The 19,298-nt window shown below is 45.7% G+C and overlaps 1 protein-coding gene across 1 annotated transcript in view; it reads right to left on the bottom strand.

Moving 5' to 3' along the window:
* Positions 1–19,298, bottom strand: part of LOC101659816 (hexokinase HKDC1) — a 44,943-nt gene that overhangs the window by 11,234 nt on the left and 14,411 nt on the right. The window contains exons 5-14 of the mRNA XM_004701388.1: positions 18,325–18,420; positions 17,290–17,389; positions 16,354–16,537; positions 14,721–14,876; positions 7,924–8,157; positions 6,472–6,776; positions 4,214–4,359; positions 4,007–4,126; positions 2,188–2,283; positions 1,716–1,815 (exon numbers count right to left, since the gene is read on the bottom strand). Of these exons, the coding sequence (XP_004701445.1) occupies positions 1,716–1,815; positions 2,188–2,283; positions 4,007–4,126; positions 4,214–4,359; positions 6,472–6,776; positions 7,924–8,157; positions 14,721–14,876; positions 16,354–16,537; positions 17,290–17,389; positions 18,325–18,420 (1,537 nt within the window). The remainder of the gene's footprint in view (positions 1–1,715; positions 1,816–2,187; positions 2,284–4,006; positions 4,127–4,213; positions 4,360–6,471; positions 6,777–7,923; positions 8,158–14,720; positions 14,877–16,353; positions 16,538–17,289; positions 17,390–18,324; positions 18,421–19,298) is intronic.

Below are 19,298 nucleotides of genomic sequence, written 5' to 3'. Positions count from 1 at the left end.
AACAAGAAACCCTCACAGCCATGGAGTCAATTCTGACTCACAGTGCCCCTATCGGACAGGGTAGAACTGCGCTGTGGGTTTCTGAGACTGTCACTACGGCAATAGAAAGCCTTGGCTTTCTCCCATGGAGCAGCTGCTACTTTCAAACTGCTGACATTGTGGTCAGTAGCCCAGTGGGCAGTGGGTAAGAGTTTAGGTTTGCAGCCAGATATAATTGAGTTTGACTTCTTATTTTACCCTCCTAGCTTGGTAATTGTAGGCAATCAGACATCTCATCTTTCAGAAGTCCTGGTATCGTAGTGGTTACACATTGGGTGCAATGTGAAAGGTTGGCAATTCAAAACCATTAGCTGCTCCTCGGGGGAAAGATGGGGCTTTCTACTCCTGTAAACAGTTACAGTCTCATAAACTCACAGAAGCAGTTCTACTCTGTCCTATAGGGTCACGAGGAGTCAACATAGACTCCATGACAGTGAGATTAGTTTTTTGAGATCTCCATCTTTTTGAGCCTCAGTTTCTTCATCTGTTAAATGGAGGTATTATCTGCCTTTTAGATTTGCTATGAGGTGGGGAGGAGATATTAATTGCAAGCTTCCTCTGAATGGCAGGTTCTCTGTAAATGGTACCTGTTATCATTATCATTATTGTTATGCCAAAGACACACAGTGGGCTTCCATGTAATCAAGGAGTTAGCGATCAGAACTGGAAGGAACCGTGAGGAATTGTCTAGTCTGGGTCCAACCAATACTTGGCAGGGGTGAGCCACTCTCCTCTATCCTGCCCATGATCTGGCCTCAGAGCCATTCCCAACCCAGGGTTCCAGGTGACTGTTACCACGCGACTGTTACATCCAAACAAGTATCGCCTGTCTAATCCCACAGCCTCTCCAACAAATCAGGCAATTCAAGTCCAGACAGAACAAGTAATCTACCTCAGGTCACACAGTGGATAGGAATTATAATGAGATGGCATTGAAGATGTATCAATAAATCCTATCACCTTGGTCTACCCACTACTCATCGCCAGGAAACACAGACAACCAATTGGAACAACTTTCCCAGTTATGGTCATTACTTAGCATGTGCCTGGCACCCAGAATGCACTTCTTTCCATCTCCTTCTGTTCAAATCCCAGCCCTCCTGCACCTATTAGAGCCAGTCACCTAGAATCCACCCTTGACCATAGTCACTACTAGACTTCCCCCAAAGGCCTTGAAATCTGTCTCTTCAGACTACTCTTCTCCCCTCCCCTGGGTTTCTTTCTAACTCTCCTCCTCTTTGAGCCGTGACTGCTGGAAAAGCTCAGAGGAAGAGAGGAGGCACACTTTGGGCCAAAGGGGACACAGCTCACTTAGCTGCAGCCTAACATGCTTCCAAATCTAGTGCTGCCTTCCGGCCAAATCTGACAACGGCCTCCTTCCTCCCAGGACAATCTGCCCTAAGGCCCTAATTGGAAAATCCCCTCTTCTACATCATTTTCCTTCCTTGATAGAAACGATGGCCTTGACTTAGGACTCTCAGTGGAGAAAGGATTAAAGTAAAGATTTAGAAGTTAGGGATCTGGAACTGATCTTAACTTCTTATCTGCCTTGGGCAAAGTTACGTCCCAAACCTCTGTATAATAGCACAATGGGTCCCTGTCCCTCACAATGTTATATGGGAACTTCTAAAGGATCACATGGGATCAAGGTCAAGGGCACATGCCTAACCACTTACCTGCAATTAGGCCAATCTCACACTTGGGATCTTCATGGGCGCAGGTCATCATGGTCCCTACCGTGTCATTGACAAGGGCAACTATGTCCAAGTCAAATTCCTGCAGAGAAAGTCATCCTACTGTAGGTAGAATATACATGTCAAGCAGACTCAAGAGAAACATTCCAACCCAAAGGGTATACAACCCCAAGGATTAGAGACCAGAGTGACAAAGGCTTGGTTGGCATAGGATGGCAGAAGAAAGACTCCACTGGAGGAACATGACATCATAGATGAGAAACACCACGCATACCCATCAAAGGTGGCCCCTCTTCCCCCCAAGGATAACACAGCCACTACCTTTTCAGTCCGAAAATGTGAGCCCCTAGTGGATATAGACATACAGTTAAGTCAGAAGGAATGTGTCCCCTGAAAACAGATGTGGTACTCAGATGCCCAACCTGAAGTTCAGAGCTAAGTACCCATAGCATACATTTCTCCTCTTGATGGCTTCCCTGAGCAGGTCCACCACGTCTTCCCCTTCACAGTCGGTGGCCTTAAAGCCTTTAGTCCACTCTACAAGGATTCCCTGAAAGAAAGGAGGGGGAGTTCATTTGAGCAATAATTTGCTGGGATCACTCCACAGCAACATCTAAAAGATCCAGAGCACTCTAGTTTGATGTGTTTCTCAGTGTGATTCCATCTCTGTAGCCCCAGCACTGAGCATGGAGGCTTCTCCCACCATGATGCTCAGTGTCTATTGCTGAATGGAGGAATTACAGCAATTCATATCTATCACAGGTCAACTCATGTTCCCTGGCCATGACTCCACAGAACATACCTTGGGATCATAGCGGTCCTACTTCTAATCGGGCCCAGGACAGAATCAAGATATGGGAAAAGATAAAAGCTACAAACTGTTCATCAAAGCTTTGTTCCACAATGGAATACTAGTGGATTCCTGTAATTCCAACAATATGACTCTTATCACTTTGTACATCCACATAGGAAATATTATACAACCATAAAAAATCCTGCTGTCAGGACCAAACAACAGAAATGTGGGTGAAGGGATACAGTGAATGGTGTAAGATATGAAAATAATAATCATTTATCATTTATCAAGGGCTCATAAGGGCGGGAGGATGGGGAGGAAGGGTAAAAAGAGGAGCTGATACCAAGGGGTCAACTAGAAAGAAAATGTTTTAAGAATGATGATGGCAACATATGTACAAATGAGTTTCACACAATTGATGTATGGATTGTTATAATAGTTGGAAGCGCCCCCAGTAAAATGAATTTTTTTAATCCTGCTATAAGAGAACATTGGATTTATAGAAAGGTTTCATCATACAGTGCTGTTAAGATGGTACCCCGTTTCCCTTAAGCTTCCACACAAATGCCTCTGCCTTGTCCTCAAACCAAAACAAAACCCCAAACAAAAACAAAAACAGACTCAGTGTCATTGAGTAAACTCTGCCTTATAAAAACTCGATATAAGAGAGTATAACTGCCCCTAGGGGCTGTAGCCTTTTACAGGAACAAAGAGCCTCATCTTTCTCCCTTGAAGTGGCTGAGGGGTTAGAACTGCTGACCTTACTGGTAGTAGCTCAATGTGTAGCTCACTTTGCCACCCAGGATCTTACTAGAGTCCTAACTTCCCAATAAAAAACCTTCACCAATTTAACATAAAATCGATCCCCAATTAAAAGGAGATGCTTTTATCCAAGAATTCCAATAAAGACTTGGTAAAATGTTTTAGAATGATTATAAATTACCTAGTGGGGTTCTTATTATCCTTTGATGCTCTTCCATGTCCACTAAATAAATATCCATCTGATAAATTCTTCCTGCGACTCTAAGATCAGGAGAGCCCTGTACTTCCTCTGATGAATTGTAAGCTTGCTTTCATCAGACAGCAAAGACCTGACGACCCCATTTATGTTGGCTTCCCAAGAACATACACGTAACATTGGTGTCTGATGTTATTATCAGTTGTAATTGGTCAACTTATGTGTCATGGCTCCTTTCCATATGTTTGAGTAACCTTTTAACGGTTGCGTATAGCTTTTTTACTGTATTGCTAAATTCTTCTAGAAGGTTCAACCAAAAAAACAGCAATAAAAAATGGAGTATTACAGATATTTTAAAGCTCACATCATTAGAGTTCTCTATCATGTTTCCCCAGCTGCTGAATCGATGAAGACCCATTGATAACATGAACAGTGACTCTGAGGGAACTTGAGGTCCCGTTGGTGGAGAGGGGGTGGGGGCATGCCCAGAGGACTGCAAGCCTGGCTGGCCCGCCTTACCTTGTCAATGCTCGTCTGTCTGCAGGGAAAGGAGAAGGTGAAGCCCAAAGGCAGTTGGGCTCCCTTGAGCCCCATGTAGTCCAGGAAGTCTGCGATGCACTGCACGATGTGGTCAAACAGCTGCGGGGAGAGAGGGGGGCCGTGGGATCTGCTGGCAGGTCGGCACCCAGGAAGCACAGGAAGCCCCACCCCGCCCCTGGCAGTTACCTCCTCGCCTGTGCCCTGCATGATCTCCAGGGGGATGGCGAAGATCTTATTGTACATTCGCACCGAACTTCGCCCTTTTCTGAACTTCACCAGGAGGACTCGAAAGTTGGTTCCACCCAGGTCCAGGGCGAGGAACTTCCCTTTCTCTGTGGGACAGAAAGTGGGGGCTGCATTCGACCACCACGGACCGAGCAGGAGCGTGTGGGGAAGCATTCGGAGAAAGGGGGAACCCTAAGAAAGAGCTGACCAGAGCCTGTCCTCTTATGAATTATGGGCCAGAAGGTCATGAGGAACTGGGCCCTGAGCTTGTCTTTCTTGTGCTGGGCAATGGCCTAGACACCACCTAATCTCCAAAGGGGCTGTGGACTGCCATCAGGGGACTCGGCAGTTCTGAGAAAGGAGCTTTTCATCTTGAGCAAGAGAATCAATATAGGTCCTGTCTCCCACATCGATAAATTGGGGAGGGGTCCCTGGAGGCACATGCAGTCTGCGCCCCAAAAGGGTGGAGGTTCAAATCCACAAAAAGAGTACCTTGGAAAAAGCCCATGGAGCTAATTATAATCTGCCACCTATGGGTTCCTATCAGAATGGCAACTTTACAAAAATAATAATAAGGGAGAGTGTACCATCTGAAGGCTTTTCCGGCTCCAAATTCCTTTCATTGGCCTCCTTCTGGGGTGTCTGGTAAAGGGCACATGTGACACTTGTGGCCAAGGACCTCTGGGGGTACATCTGGGCCAGGCACCAGCTGGATCAGACCTTCTCTCCGCAGCCAAGGGGACTTGTTCATGACAAGCCCAACATGATGCCTCCCGTCTCCATGCTCTCCTCCGCAGCGTCCCACAGCCCCAGTCACCTAGTGAGAAACGCTGTCGAGTGCTACCAAGTCAACACTGCTGTGCGGGCCGCCCGAGGACAGAGACCTCGCCCAGCGCCCCCGTCTGCTCTAGGGAAATGTCACGCTCATTCTGCAATCCTCACCCTGGTCCTTTTCGGGGGTGGGGGTGGGGGCTGATTTGTGAATGTTCCCAAGACAGCCCTCCAAACCAGCTCCCTAACCCTTACCCTGCCCTGTACTTCCTCAGCGCCTGCCATTAGCCGACATGACAGGACAATGATCTGTTATTGTTGGACAGTCCAGCAGACTGTGGACTCCCCGAGGGCAGGGACTGTTTCCTTCCGTGCTGGCTGTTACCAGTACCCAGACTAGGGCCTGGCACACAATAGGGGATTAAAGGACAGGGGATTCTGGGAATGAAAGAACGAATAATTGAACAGGACCCTTTGTTTCCCTCAGACTTCCCCCATGTAGGCACACAGGACACTGCCTCCAGGGACGACCTTGGAGATCGTTGCTGTTAAGAGACTCCTAGTCCAGCTGCATGACCACCAGGAGGCCAGTAATCTATGAGGCCTACCTAGTGTATAAAGTATAAGGTATAATGTATGGGACAAATGAGAGTGAATGCTCAAAAGCAAATTATAAAATGTAGAGATTTTACCAACTTTGGTTCCAATTGAAGTTGTAAGCATCAAAGAGGGGGAATTAAAAATAAACTCACAGCCACCAAGTCAATGCTGACTCGTAGTGACCCCCTGTGGGTTTCCAAGGCCGTAACCCTTTGTGGAAGTAGAAAACCCAGTCTTTCTCCCGGGGAGCTGCTGGTGGTTTCGAACAGCCGACCATGGAGATCACAACCCAACACCTTACCACTATGCCACCAGGGCTCCTAAGAGGTGGTATAGCTTGTCCAAAGAACTGACTCTATTATATTTGGTTAGGCTTCTCTCAGCTGAGCACAGAGAACCTAGGGGAGGATCAAGGGTTGGAAAATCCAGGGACAGCAATGATGAGAAGGAAGAGGGAGCGCTAAGTCCTGAAACAGCAGAGTCACAGAAGGGAGACAAGAAGCCTAGGCAACCCCACGCGTCGATGGAAGCTTTCCAGGGTCAGGATGTGGGCCTTCTGTTCGCTAACAGCACTGAGTACTACTTAGACACACATGCACAAGTAGACACTACACACACACAAACACACACACATTTCGCACCTAACAAGAGATTCTTTCACTGCAAATGCCTTGGTTGATCCAAGGCTAATAGGTTGACAAGAAGTACGGGTCACCTACCCTACTCATCCTCCACCCATCCCATTACAGACATGAGTCCAAGGCTTTAAAAACAAAACCCCTCACTGGCTATAAGGCGCTTTCATGGAAGCTCGGGGAGGCCTGAAGGAAGGGGCGGGGCTGGCCCACCTGTGCCGTCAGGCAACCCGCAGACGTAGGTGGGTAGCATCTTGACCGTGGCCATCGGGTGGGTCTCCTTCTTCAGCCCGTACTCAAGCTCAGCCCTCATTCTGTTCTTCACGTCCACCAGGTTGTCTCGGGTCAGCTGGAACAGAGCCAGCACCTCATCGATCTGCTTCCGCTGGGCCTGAACTCGGGAGGCCACCGCAGTCACCATGGCAGCCCCCTTGGTGCTGCCACTCTCGGACAGGAGGAAGCGGACGTCACAGTTTGGGGCCAGTTTCCTCACCACCTTGTGCAGGCGTTTTGGGTACCTGAAGACAAGGTGGTGGGAAAATATTTAACCATCAGAAATGGCACACCCAGACATGGAGAACAGAGCCAGGATTAGCCATGGCAGGGGACCCGGCAAGAGTTGCTGGGCCAGGCTCACCCCTTCCGTTGCTGAGTGGTAGGGGGCACAGATGCAGGGGATTAAGGAGAGGGGCTATAGCAGGAGCAGTGTACGAGGCAGCTGGCTATTTTGTCATTAAGATCTCAACCAGTAGGGCCCGTCCACACATAATGTAGTGCCTAAACAACATCATCTCTGTCCACAGGGAGAGATTGGCTTCCCCAGCCCCTTTCAGGTGTTCCCACTGACATCCAACACAACCACCTGGCTCTCCTTCCTTCTGGGAAGTTCTCACGTTTCTGTATTGTCCTACCCAGATCCTGCAGGTAAACGTGGCAGCCTCTGTCACCCCTGCTTCCCTGTCTAAAATTGAGTGTGTGTTATTTTCCAGTTCTACCACATAGCAGGTTCTCAACAAGTAATGGGTAGGTAGGTGAGCGGACGGATAGATAGATGGACAGATAGATGAATGAACTCGCACCTGGATAGATGATGGCCTTGCTAGTTAGGGAGCTGACTTTAGCTCAATGTTCCTCTAAGAAAGACCCCTTCCCTTCCCAAAGCAGCCCTTGTAATCTCAGGACCAGTCAGCGTGGCTGATTCGGATACCCAATGCAAAACACTCAAAGAAAAAAATGCAAAATAGTCTTTTAAAGTTTCATGAGAGAAGAGAAGCAAGGGCAAGTTTGAGGAAATAACAGATAGGAAGTTTTGCTGACACCAGAGAAGGGTCATAATGATTCCTGGGGATGGCGATTGAGGAATGTGCACACATTTTACTTGCACAAAAGATCTGTGACGTTAAAAAAAATAATAATAGATGAGTTTGTGGCTCATGTGTAACCCCCAACCCTCCTGTATAAAATCGCTCTTCCCTTTCCAAACTGTTGCTGATCCAAGAACAAAGTCCCTGGAAGCGCACATGAGGGGGCGCTGAAACCCTGCATAAGGAAACACAACGTCCTGTTGGCTCACTTGGTGTGGCTGGATTGACTCCGTGCGCACCAGACACCACCTGCATTTGGGAGCTGATGAGCCGCATAGTCCGGTTGCTAGGCAGCACTTACTGGGGGTGTGTCTTGTAGAGGGTGCCGTCCACGCCCACCGTGGTCCGCAGGCGCACCAGCTTCTTGTTCTCACGGAGGCGCGTCAGGATGGCCGCCAGGGCGGCTGCGCAGAGATTGGCTGAACGGAAGGACACGATGGTGCAGACCTGCTGGACCGCAGCGCAGTCGGCCTCCGAAGGCTCCAGGCCCAGGTTCGTTAGGATTTCTTTCGTGTTGGCAAGGCCTTCTTTATACCTGCCCCGGGGAGGAATGACACCATCACATCTGTTCACCCCCTGAAAGGCCAATTCCCCACCTCTCAGGACCGTGAAGCTTTATGAATAAGAGCAGGCATTGTCACAGACTGTCCGAGAGCAAAGCCCTTAGGCGCTTCGTTCACTGCAGGGACACGACTCCCAATAAGAAGAAACAGCCGCAAACAGCCATTAATGGCTGGACCTTGGAATGTGTGAAGTATGAATCTAGAACAATTGGAAGTCATCAAAGCTTAAAACGCAAAAACATTGGTATTCTAGGCTGAAATGGATGGTTACTGGCCATTTTGAAACAGGCAGCCTACAGTTGTCTATGCCAGGAATGACAGATTCAAGAGCACAGGGGTCACGATCATTATCAAAGAGGGCATTTGAAGGTCTATGTTGAAATGCAATGCTGTCTGTGATAGGATTATATCTATCTGCATACAAGGAAATCCAGTCAATGTAACTAGTTTCAAATGTATGCACCAACCACAAAAGCTAGTGATGCAGAAATTGAAGCATTAGACCAATGTCTTCCATCTGAAATTGATCAAATATTTGATCGAGATGCATTGATGATTATGGATAATTGCAATGCAGAAGTTGGAAACAAAGAAGGAACAGTAGTTGGAAAATATGTGCTTGGTGATAGAAATGGAGCTTGCATGCTGGAATTTTGCAAGACCACCTACTTCTTCACTGCAAATACCATTTTTCCACAACACAAGGGTGAGTATACACGTGGACTTCTCCAGATGGAATACGCGGAAATAAAATTGACTACGTTTTGGGGAAGAGATGATGGAGAAGCTCAATGTCAGCAGCTAAAACTAGGTTAGAGGCCAACAACGGAGCAGCTCACCAATTGCTCCTACGCAAGTTCAGATTGAAGCTGAAGAAAGTGAAAGCATGGCCAAGAAAGCCAAAATACAGCCTTAAATGTGCCCATCTGAAGTTCAAGAACAAACTTTACAATTGAACACTACTGGTGAATGAGCTGGTGATCTGTGGGAGGACATCAAAAACATCATACATGAAGAAAGCAAAAGGTCATTAAAAAGAAGGGAAAGAATGGTTATTATTGCATAGCTCTTCTTGATATGATTGAACTGTTGCATTGTATGATATGTAGATTATGTGCCAATAAAATTGTTTTAAAGAGATACAGGAAAGAAAGAAAAGATCAAAGTGGATGTCAAAAGAGACTCTGAAACTTGGTTTGAATTGTAGTGTAGCTGAGGCAAATAGGAGAAATGAGGGAGTCAAAGGGCTGAACAGAAAATTTCAAAGCAGGGAGGAGACGAGCCAGTCAGGATGCGATGTAGCAACAATGAAAAATACAACTTTCCTCTAGTTCCTAAATGCTTCTTCCCCTCCCCCACTATCATGATCAGGATTCTACCTTGCAAGTCTGACTAGACCAGAGGATGTACACTGGTACAGATAAGAACTGGAAACACAGAGAATCCAGGGCGGATGATCCCATCAGGACCAATGGTGTGAGTGGCGATACTGGGAGCATAGAGGGAGGGTGGGTTGGAAAGGGGGAACCGATTACAAGGATCTACATGTAACCTCCTCCCTGGGAGACAGACAACAGGAAAGTGGGTGAAGGGAGACGTCGGATAGGGCAAGATATGACAAAATAATAATTTATAAATTATCAAGGGTTCATGAGGGAGGTGGGAGCGGGGAGGGAGGGAAAAAAAATGAGGACCTGATGCAGGGGGCGTTAAGTGGAGAGCAAATGTTTTGAGAATGATGAGGGCAATGAATGTAAAAATGTGCTTTACACAATTGATGTATGTATGGATTGTGATAAGAGTTGTATGAGCCCCTAATAAAACGATTAAAAAGAAAGAATTATCCAGGGGGAAAAAAGAAAATTTCAAAGGGCAGCTCGAGAAAACAAAGTAAAATGTTATAATGCAATGTGCAAAGAACTAGAGCTAGAAAAATGAAAAGGAATCTCCTGCTCAGCATGTCTTCAACTAAAAGGACTCAAGATAATACTTCAAGCCTCAAACTGCAATGTTGAAAGACTCTATGGGCAAAATATTGAACAATGCAAGAAGCAACCACAAAAGATGGAAAGAATGCACAAAGCCACTGTACTAAAAAGAACTCGTTGAGATTCAATTATTTCAAGAGGGGGCATCTATCTAATCAAGAACCAGTGAGACTGAGGGAGGAAGTGCAGTCGGCAATGAAGGCTAAAGCAAACAAATACAGCCTAACCCAAGGCTCCAAGAACGGACGGAACGCTGATTGAGATGTGTGAACAAGTGACGAAGCTCTGGAAGCACTCACTCACCTCTGTCGGGAAATTTGCCAGACAGCTATCTGGCCATCTGTCTTGAAGAGATTTATATTTCTACCCATTCCAAAAAAAATGACTCAACAGAATACACAAATTATAAAACAACATGGTTAATGTCACACGCAAGTCAATTTTTGCTGAAGATCATCCAACAGTGCAGCAGTACTTTGTCAGGGAGCTGCCAGCAGTGCAGGCCAGATTCAGAAGAAGACATGGAACAAGGGATAGCATTGCTGATGTCAGATGGATCTTGGCTGAAAGCGGAGAATACCAGAAAGATGCTTGCTTGTGTTTTATTGACTATGTAAAGGCATTTGACTGTGCGGATCGTAACACAGTATGCATAGCCTTGAGAAGGGAATTCCAGAGCTCGTCATGGTGCTCATACAGAAGCTGTACATGGATCGTGGGGCAGTGTGGGAACAGAATGAAGGCATGCTGCATGGTTTAAAATCCAGAAAGGTGTGTGTCAGAGTTATATCCTCTCACCATACTTAGTCAATCTGTATGCTGAAGATAATTAAAGAAGCTGGATTATATGAAGAAGAACTCGTTTTCAGGATCAGAGGAAGGCTTATTAACAAGCTCCAATACGCAGAGGACACCACCTTGCTTGCTGAAAGTGACGAGGAGTTGAAATACTTGCTGATAGAGATCAAGGATTGCAGTTTTCTATATTGATTACAACGCCATAGAAAAAAGACCAGAAGCCATACAATTGGAGCAATAGGTAACATCATGATAAATGGAGAAAAGATTGAAGTTGTCATAGGTTTTTTTCCTTCCTTGGATTCACGTTCAATGCTCATAGAAGCAGCAGTCAAGACACCAATGATGCATTATGTTGGGTAAATCTACTGCACAAGACCTCTTTAAAAGTGTTGAAAGTTGAAGGGGTTACTTTGAGGATTAAAGTGAGCCTGACCCAAGTATTTTCAATTGCCTCAGAAGAGTGTATGAACGTTGGACGCTGAATAAGGAAGACTGAAGGATCGGTGCATCTGAATTGTACTGGTTCAGAAAATTGAAAGTTCCATGGACTCACAAAAGAACAAACAAATCTGTCTTGGAAGAAGTACAGCCAGAGTGCTCCTTAGAGGCGCGGATGTTGAAACTTTGTCTCACATACTTTGAACATGTTGTCAGGAGAGACCAGTCCCTGGAGAGGGACATCATGCTTGGCCGTGTATAGGGGCAGTGACAAAGAAGACCCTCAACAGAATGGGTTGACACCTGGCTGCAACCCTAGGCTGCAAGGTGAGACCAATTGTGAGGCTGGCACAGGACCCGGCTGTTTCCTTCTGTTGTACATGGGGTCGCTAGAGCCAGAACGGACTCGGCGGCACCTAACAACAGCAGGATCGCAAAAATAAACAGACCGGCGCCCGGGAATGTAAAATAATGATGTCAATGACAACAATGATCATAGCAGCCAACATTTAACAATCACTCGCTGTGTGCCGGGTCCTTGTCTAAGGACTTCACACATTTTAACTCATCTCCACAACTATCCTGTGGGGATGTGCCATCCTTGCTGTACTGAGAGACCCAGGGCACTGAGAGGTAAAGTCGTTTGTCTGTGGTCACAGTGCTAGCAAGGGCTCGAGCTAGGATTTGAACTCATGCAGTCAGATTAATAGCCCACGCTTTTGACTATTCTTTGTTTTTTACATAAGTATTGACTCATATATTTTATTATTTCGTAAGATAAATTTTTACACATTGACTTAGTCCCTCAAACTCACTTTCAATTTTTTATTAATCAACCTGTGCTATATGTTCATCTAATAAATTCAAATATAGATGTTTATAAAGTAAGCATTGAACACTTTCTGAACTACCATTATTACTATTTGTAGCCATTTCTTATGTTTTCTTCTAAACATTTTCTATGTTTATGAAATATTGGTATAGTCGGTTTAGAGGTTATTAAGAAAACACTGTACACTGCTCTATAGATGCACTGCCCAGTATGGTAGCCACTAGGCAGGTGTAGCTACTGAGCACTTGATATCTGACTGGTCTGAAATGAGTGTTAGAACTTATGCTATTAAAACATAATCAGATTTTGAAGACATAAAAGAATGCTAAGTAAATTACTAATAATTTTATATTGGTTATATATTTAAATGATAATACTGTGGTTATCTTGAGATCAACAAAATATATAACTAAAACAGATTTTACCATTTTTAATCTTTTAAGTATTTCTACTAAGAATGTACATTGATTTACATTATGCTTCTATCCTATATGCAACTTTTTTTTCTTGACAACATACTGTTTAGGGTATTTTTCAACTTTCACACATAGAAACCAACCTCATTTCTAATATTTCATTACTTTATTTAATCATAAATTACTCTCATTTTATTGTTTTTCTCATCCTATACATATCCAGCAAATGGCCTAACAAATTGTCACTTGTATAGAAATATATACAAGTCAGATCATGTAAACATTATTTTCCAAAAATCAAGAGCATATTTTCTCAAAGAAGAGTTATGCAGTCATCACCACAATCCATTTTAGAACATTTTCTTCATTCTTGTATCCATTACTATTAGATCCCCCGTTATCCCCAGCTTCCCCTGCCATAATCCTAAGAAACTGTTCATTTGGTTACTGTCTCAATGGATTTACCTAACCTGGGTTTCACAGAAAGACTATCTTGCCAAGCAACAACAACAAAATAAAACACAGAAAACCTTCAGTCCAAAAGAAATCCGAAAATAATAGAGGCTAGAACAAGTTAAAGTGGGCCAAAAGGGAAAGCAAATGGTAAAATGTTGAATTTTAACCTCACTGTATCTGTAGTTAATCCATTTTCCAATCTACTCTGAGATCAAGACTACTCACATCGCTGGTCAATGAACTGAGGGGATCCAACGGAGGCTTCATACACATGGGGCTCTGTAAATGAACTTTGGGCAGTTGCCGTCATCCATAGCCTTCTGCAAACCAAGTACCTGGAATTTAACCTCTAATGCAACCTCCTTCTCTCATGGATTTTATTATTAACAATCCTTTGAACGTACTAGCTGGTGTGCTTCTTCCATGAAAACTTAGCTGACACTTCACTTAGACGCCTGCTTATTTTAAGACAAGCCTTCATAGGAACTCCATCTCCACCAAGCAGTGCACAGACAGACTCTGTGAGTCAGGTGCCACTCTACCGAGCTCAGAATCTAAACTGATCACCTGGGTGAGGAAGCACTAGAACTGATTGTGTGAGGTATATGCAACTCTTGGTAAAAGCGACTTAACTATGGAAATGGATGATAGGTGAATTTCACATTAAGAAAACTACTAAAAATAAAGAAACTAATGTTGAAGGAGGAAGAGTTTTTGTTAAGGTGCATTGAATTTATATTAATGGTGGTGAAATAATTTGGAAAAGTATATCAATAATCATTGCACAGCTCGAAAAATATAATCAATGGCACTGAATTATACATGTAGAAGTTGTTTAACTGGAGAATGTTTGGTTGCGTATATTTTTGCCACAATTTAAAAAATAATTACACTAAAAACAACGAATACAAGTGAGAAGAAAATATCCTAAAATGAATTGTGTTAGTGTGAACTATGGAATTGTATGATATGTGGAAGAAGTGCCCATAAAACTGTTATAAACAAACAGACTGGTTGGGAAGCGTACAGCGATGCCGGTGTCTCTAAGCCTGAGGGGACAGGAACCTGAGAAGACTGGTGTCGCCACCTTCACCAGCCCGTGCCCATTCCAGATTCTTGTGTGAACAGACTCAAATGACCAGAGTCAAAGCCAGCACCTAAAGGGACCCGGGGACGGAGGTTCTTGCTATAGCAGAAGTTCTTCATGTGGATGTCAAAATCCTAATTGTGTGAGAAAATATATTTGTGAATGTGCATTTGGGGGGTTCAAGGGAGTAGAATGCGCATCAAATCCTCAAAGGGATCTCTGACCCCAAAGAGTTACAGGATATCGCTTTAGAGAAAAGACAGGCAACAAAACACGGGAGAGCATGAAACTTCAACCGCAGAATCCTTGGTTCATGAAACCAACAAGAATGCCCATTGGAGTCACGGCTGAGTGCTTCCCCGTGTGAAGCCATCCAGAGGCCTGAAATCCTTCTGGTAAGGAAGGAAGAGCTGCCTCCCAGGGCTGCCCCGTGATTGCTAAGCAGACCACCTGCTGACCCTCCCCCGCCCCAGCACTCAGCAGAACCAAGGCAGGTGGGGCCCAGCCAGCAGCTTACTTCTCCATGGCAGCCACGTGCCGCGTCTCAATCTTGTCCTTGGTGTGGAGAGCACAGGATGCCTTGCCGCCAAACAGGAGGCCGGCCCTGGTCATCTTCAGCAAGATGAGCCTGACGAGTTCCCCCAGGTACAAGCCACTGATCATCTTCTCAAACCTGCAATGTGGTCAAGAGATGCGTGGAAGCAACCCCTTGGGCTCGTCCGCATTCTTTTCCCAAAGACCACGAGCCACAACCCACACTATGGAGATGTGGAGTGGAAGAGCCCTCGATGGTGTGGTGTGGGGGAGCCAGCTACCCTCTCTGGCCTTCACTTTCCTCATCCACAAAAGTAAAGAGCTCAGGTAGAAGAGGTGCAAGATGCTCACCTGTCACAATGTGCTTCATGCCCTGCGTCTTTGTCAAACCACCTCTGGCTGTGGGCGTGCCACCCTTGGGAGGGGCACCAGTTGCCATGGGGTTCATTCTGCCTCGTGGTGACCCCCGTGTGTCAGAGGACAGTTGTGCTCCACGGGGTTTTCTGTGGCTGGATTTTCAGAAGGGACTCACTAGACCTTTTCCCAGGGGTCTTTAGGTGATCTGGACCTCCACATTTTTATAGTGCCATCAATTTCTTTGTTCTTCCTAAATTTCTGTGCTGTTATGCATTCAGTGTTTAGGGTGATGGCTTTTGTGTGGAATTGTCTCATTTGACAGACATGAATGGTTTTGTGTTGACAGAAAGAGATAAAGACTCTCATTTTAGAGATAAAGAGCCTCAGTTACAGAGACGTTTATAAGAAAGATCAATGGCTATAAAGTGTGCTGCACACACAAATTAGTTATTAAAGATGCAATAAAGGATGCTGAATGGCAAGAAGTTTTAGCTGAATGTCATGAATTCATTCTAATACTTCGCATTCTGACATTGTCTACTGAACTTTCAGAAAATGCTTTCAGGAAACCTGTACTGGATCACCCAACAATATATATATCATGTTTAAAATCATGTTAAAAAACCTTCCTATGGGAACCGATTACATGGAACTGTGTGTGACCTCCTCCCTGGGGGACAGACAACCGAAAAGTGGATGAAGGGAGACGTTGGACAGGGCAAGATATGACAAAATACCAATTTATAAACTATCAAGGGCTCATGTGGGAGGGGGGAGCGGGGAGGGAGGGGAAAAATGAGGACCTAATGTCGGGGGTTTAAATGGAGAGAAAATGTTTTGAGAAATGATGTACAAATACGCTTTACACAATTGATGTGTGTATGGATTGGGATAACAGTTGTATGAGCCCCTAATAAAATGTTAAAAAAAAAAAAAACAAACCTTCCTAGGATGCAAAAACTCTGTGCCGTATTAGCTGATCTTCGTCCCAGCAAACTCAGAATACATGAGTGCGGGTAGTGGAAGGCGAGGAGGGAAGTGCTCCAAAAATACTGGTGAATTAAAATTAGGGTGTGTCCAACAGACTACTCCATTTCTTTATCTGCCACAGAAAACTAACATTTGAGCCTTGCCCTATAAACTCATTGTGATGGATGACTAGCCACCACCAAAGAGCCTCCTAGGTGAGGTGGTGATGTGCCTGAACGAATGGGTATTTCCTGGTGGCAATGCCCAGAGTATGACAGTTCAGTACTTACAGTTGCTTCCCTGGGTGGAGAGAGCCGAGGTCCAGCTCCCTGTCAAACTCAGTGCGGATGTCTTCCAGAACTCCATCATCCCCAAAGGCCCCCCACTCCGTGTTGATGCACATCCTTCCCTCATCGCCTTCCACCAGGTCAATGTTGCTCATGTCCTCCATGTAACACGCGTTGCTGCCAGTTCCTGGACAAGGGATCAGAAGACATATACAGCGAGGGAAGGGCTTTTGGAAGGACAAAACCAGAGGAAAGTACAGCATTGCTTTACAACAGACTTACTTATTCTGTAACCACGGACCAAGGCTCTAATAGGGTTAAGTTTGTTGATTTGCACAGAAATGATAGTGAAATCGCCTGGCAAATGTCTGGGCAAAGTGACAATTTTGAAGACTCTGACGTAGCACACTCTGACTTGTAGACATTAACCATTGCAGAGGAAAGTTTATAAGAAGGATCGAGGGCTGTAAAGTGTGCTGCACACACAAATTAGTTATTAAAGATGCAATAACGCATGCTGAATGGCAAGAAGTTTTAGGTGAATATCATGAATTCATTCTAATACTTCGCATTCTGACATTGTCTACTGAACTTTCAGAAAATGCTTTCAGGAAACCTGTACTGGATCACCCAACGATATATATGAAATAGTTTATATACACCATGTTAAAAACCTTCCTAGGATGCAAAAACTCTGCGCTGTATTAGCTGAGGATAATACAAAATTTTACTTTTCCAATGACGAGTGGGCATCTTTCACATTAGTTTGGGAAACTGTAAAACCTTTTAAGAAAGTTACTGCAAGACTGCCAGTGAACAATTAACCATGAGTGATGGTTGGTGTGGGGGGATACCACTACCCCCACTCATGTATTCTGAGCTTGCTGAGACGAAGACCCTATTTCTCCCCCTCCCCCAAAGCAAGCCAGATCGAGTTACCAATGATGACTCCGACTTCGCAGTAAGGGTCATCGTAGGCGCACGTCATCATGGTCCCCACAGTGTCACTGACCAAGGCCAGGATGTCCACATGCAGGTCCTGCCGGAACACAAGCCCCATGGCGTGTCAGTGGGTGAGCCCGTGGAGGAAGCTGAAGCAGGGACCGCGATTGGTTCAGCCGAGAATTAGCTGCTACTCGCTGGGCCTGCCTGGGGGGAAGCCAGTCTCCTCCAGCAGCGTAGAAGCCATGGCAGGGCTGGGACAGAGAAGAGCCCATGGGGCTAAAGAGGGAACTTATGCTTGTTGCGCCTCTCTGCCCTGAAATAGGAGGGGCCGACTGCCAGGACCCAGCCCCTTGTTTGCAGAAGCCTGGGAAGAGATCTAAGGAAGCATACTTCATCTGGGAGAACAGCACTTTCAGGAGGGGTCGCCCACAGGGCCCGCCCGGGGCCAGCACCAGGGATCCCGTCTGGGCCTCCTCTGCTGAGGCAGCTTGCGGTCATGCACCAAGTACAATGAGAACAGTAAGAGCAAGCAGGTTATGAATGAATACAATTCTCGTTTTAAAAAGAAAGGGAGACTTAACATCAGAACCTCCCACCTGCTGCCAGGGGAACGGGCAGCTTGGTTTATCTGTGTGCTTTTTCAGCTCCGCATGGAAAGTGTCCTGCTGATGCAATTACTTAAATTATTTTCAAATCCATTGAATGAAGAGAGAAGGGGTGTGAGATTGGAAAGAAGGTGGTGCCTTAAGGCTCTGGAGGGAGAGGAGGGGCCTGTGGCTGGCTGGGGAGGCCTGGGAAGTTCAGGGTCACCTTTCAAAGACCAGCCAGTGATATGCACAAGTCTCACATACTTATTGGTGGATTGACCAAACCGTTCTCAACTCCACGTAGTGCAACGTTCCCTGAGACTCCTTGGACCATTCTTCTGCCAGGGCAGGTACGGTACATAGTCCCTCACCCCCCCACCGCCACCCACCCCTCCCAGTGAGAAAGGACTGGGAGAGCTCCCCGGCCAGGGGGACTCCTCACCGGGTGTTTCTGCAGCGCCCTCCGCAGGTGACTCACTACATCTGTGTCCTGCACTCCTCGAGCCTTAAACTTCTTGGTCCAAGAAAGCAGGACACCCTGTGGGAAGAGGTCAGCTCAGGTCAACATGAAGGAGGGTCTCAGCTGTGGACGTGGCTGCTGTGATGGTGTGCCTGCTTCCCCTGGGCCCTTGGATGTGGCAGTCTCATACACGCCCGAATTAAAGGGCTGTGACCGTGCTAAGGAATATCATGGGTTCATTTCTGGAAGTAGATCACCGAGACTTTGGATCACCGAGACTCTCTTCCTAATCTGTCTTGGTTTTGAAGCTCTGCCCAAACCTGTTTAAATCACTGACAAAGGGACGGGTGAATGGTAGTTGTCCAGTGGGGGCTCTGGTTGGAGAGAGAATCAGGTGTTATGGATGGAATTTTGTCCCCTCAAACCTGTGTTGCAAATCCTCGCCTCTGTGCCTGCCACGCTAATTCCATTCAGGAATGGGTTGTCTTTGTGAGGTTCATGAGGCAAGCGTGGTATGAGCTGTGCTGAGTGAGTCTTTTAGATCACACAGAGGAGATTCAAGAATCAAGAGGCAGAAATGGAGATGGGGAAGAGAGATGCCAAGACACAGGAAAATCAAGCTCAAAGACCTTCCCCCACGGCCAACAGAGCGAGAAAGAAAGCCTTCCCTGAATTGGGACTTCTAGCGCCCTCAACTGTGAGAAAACACGTGTCTTTATAATCCCACTGCCTTAGAGTTGCTTCTGACTCATAGCAACCCTATATAGGGCTTCTGAGGCTGTAAAAATTTTTTTAAATAAATCATTTTATTGGGGGCTCGTACAACTCTTATCACAATCCATCCATTCATCCATTGTGTCAAGCAAATGTGTACATTTGTTGCCATCATCATTTTCAAAACATTTTCTTTTTACTTGAGCCCTTGGTATCAGCTCCTCATTTTCCCCCTCCCTCCC

Source organism: Echinops telfairi, unplaced genomic scaffold (genome assembly GCF_000313985.2).
Source record: "Echinops telfairi isolate 266 unplaced genomic scaffold, ASM31398v2 ScPeMD7_70;HRSCAF=299, whole genome shotgun sequence".
In the NCBI taxonomy this organism is placed as follows: Eukaryota; Metazoa; Chordata; class Mammalia; order Afrosoricida; family Tenrecidae; genus Echinops; species Echinops telfairi.
This window is presented reverse-complemented; position numbering and strand designations above follow the sequence as displayed.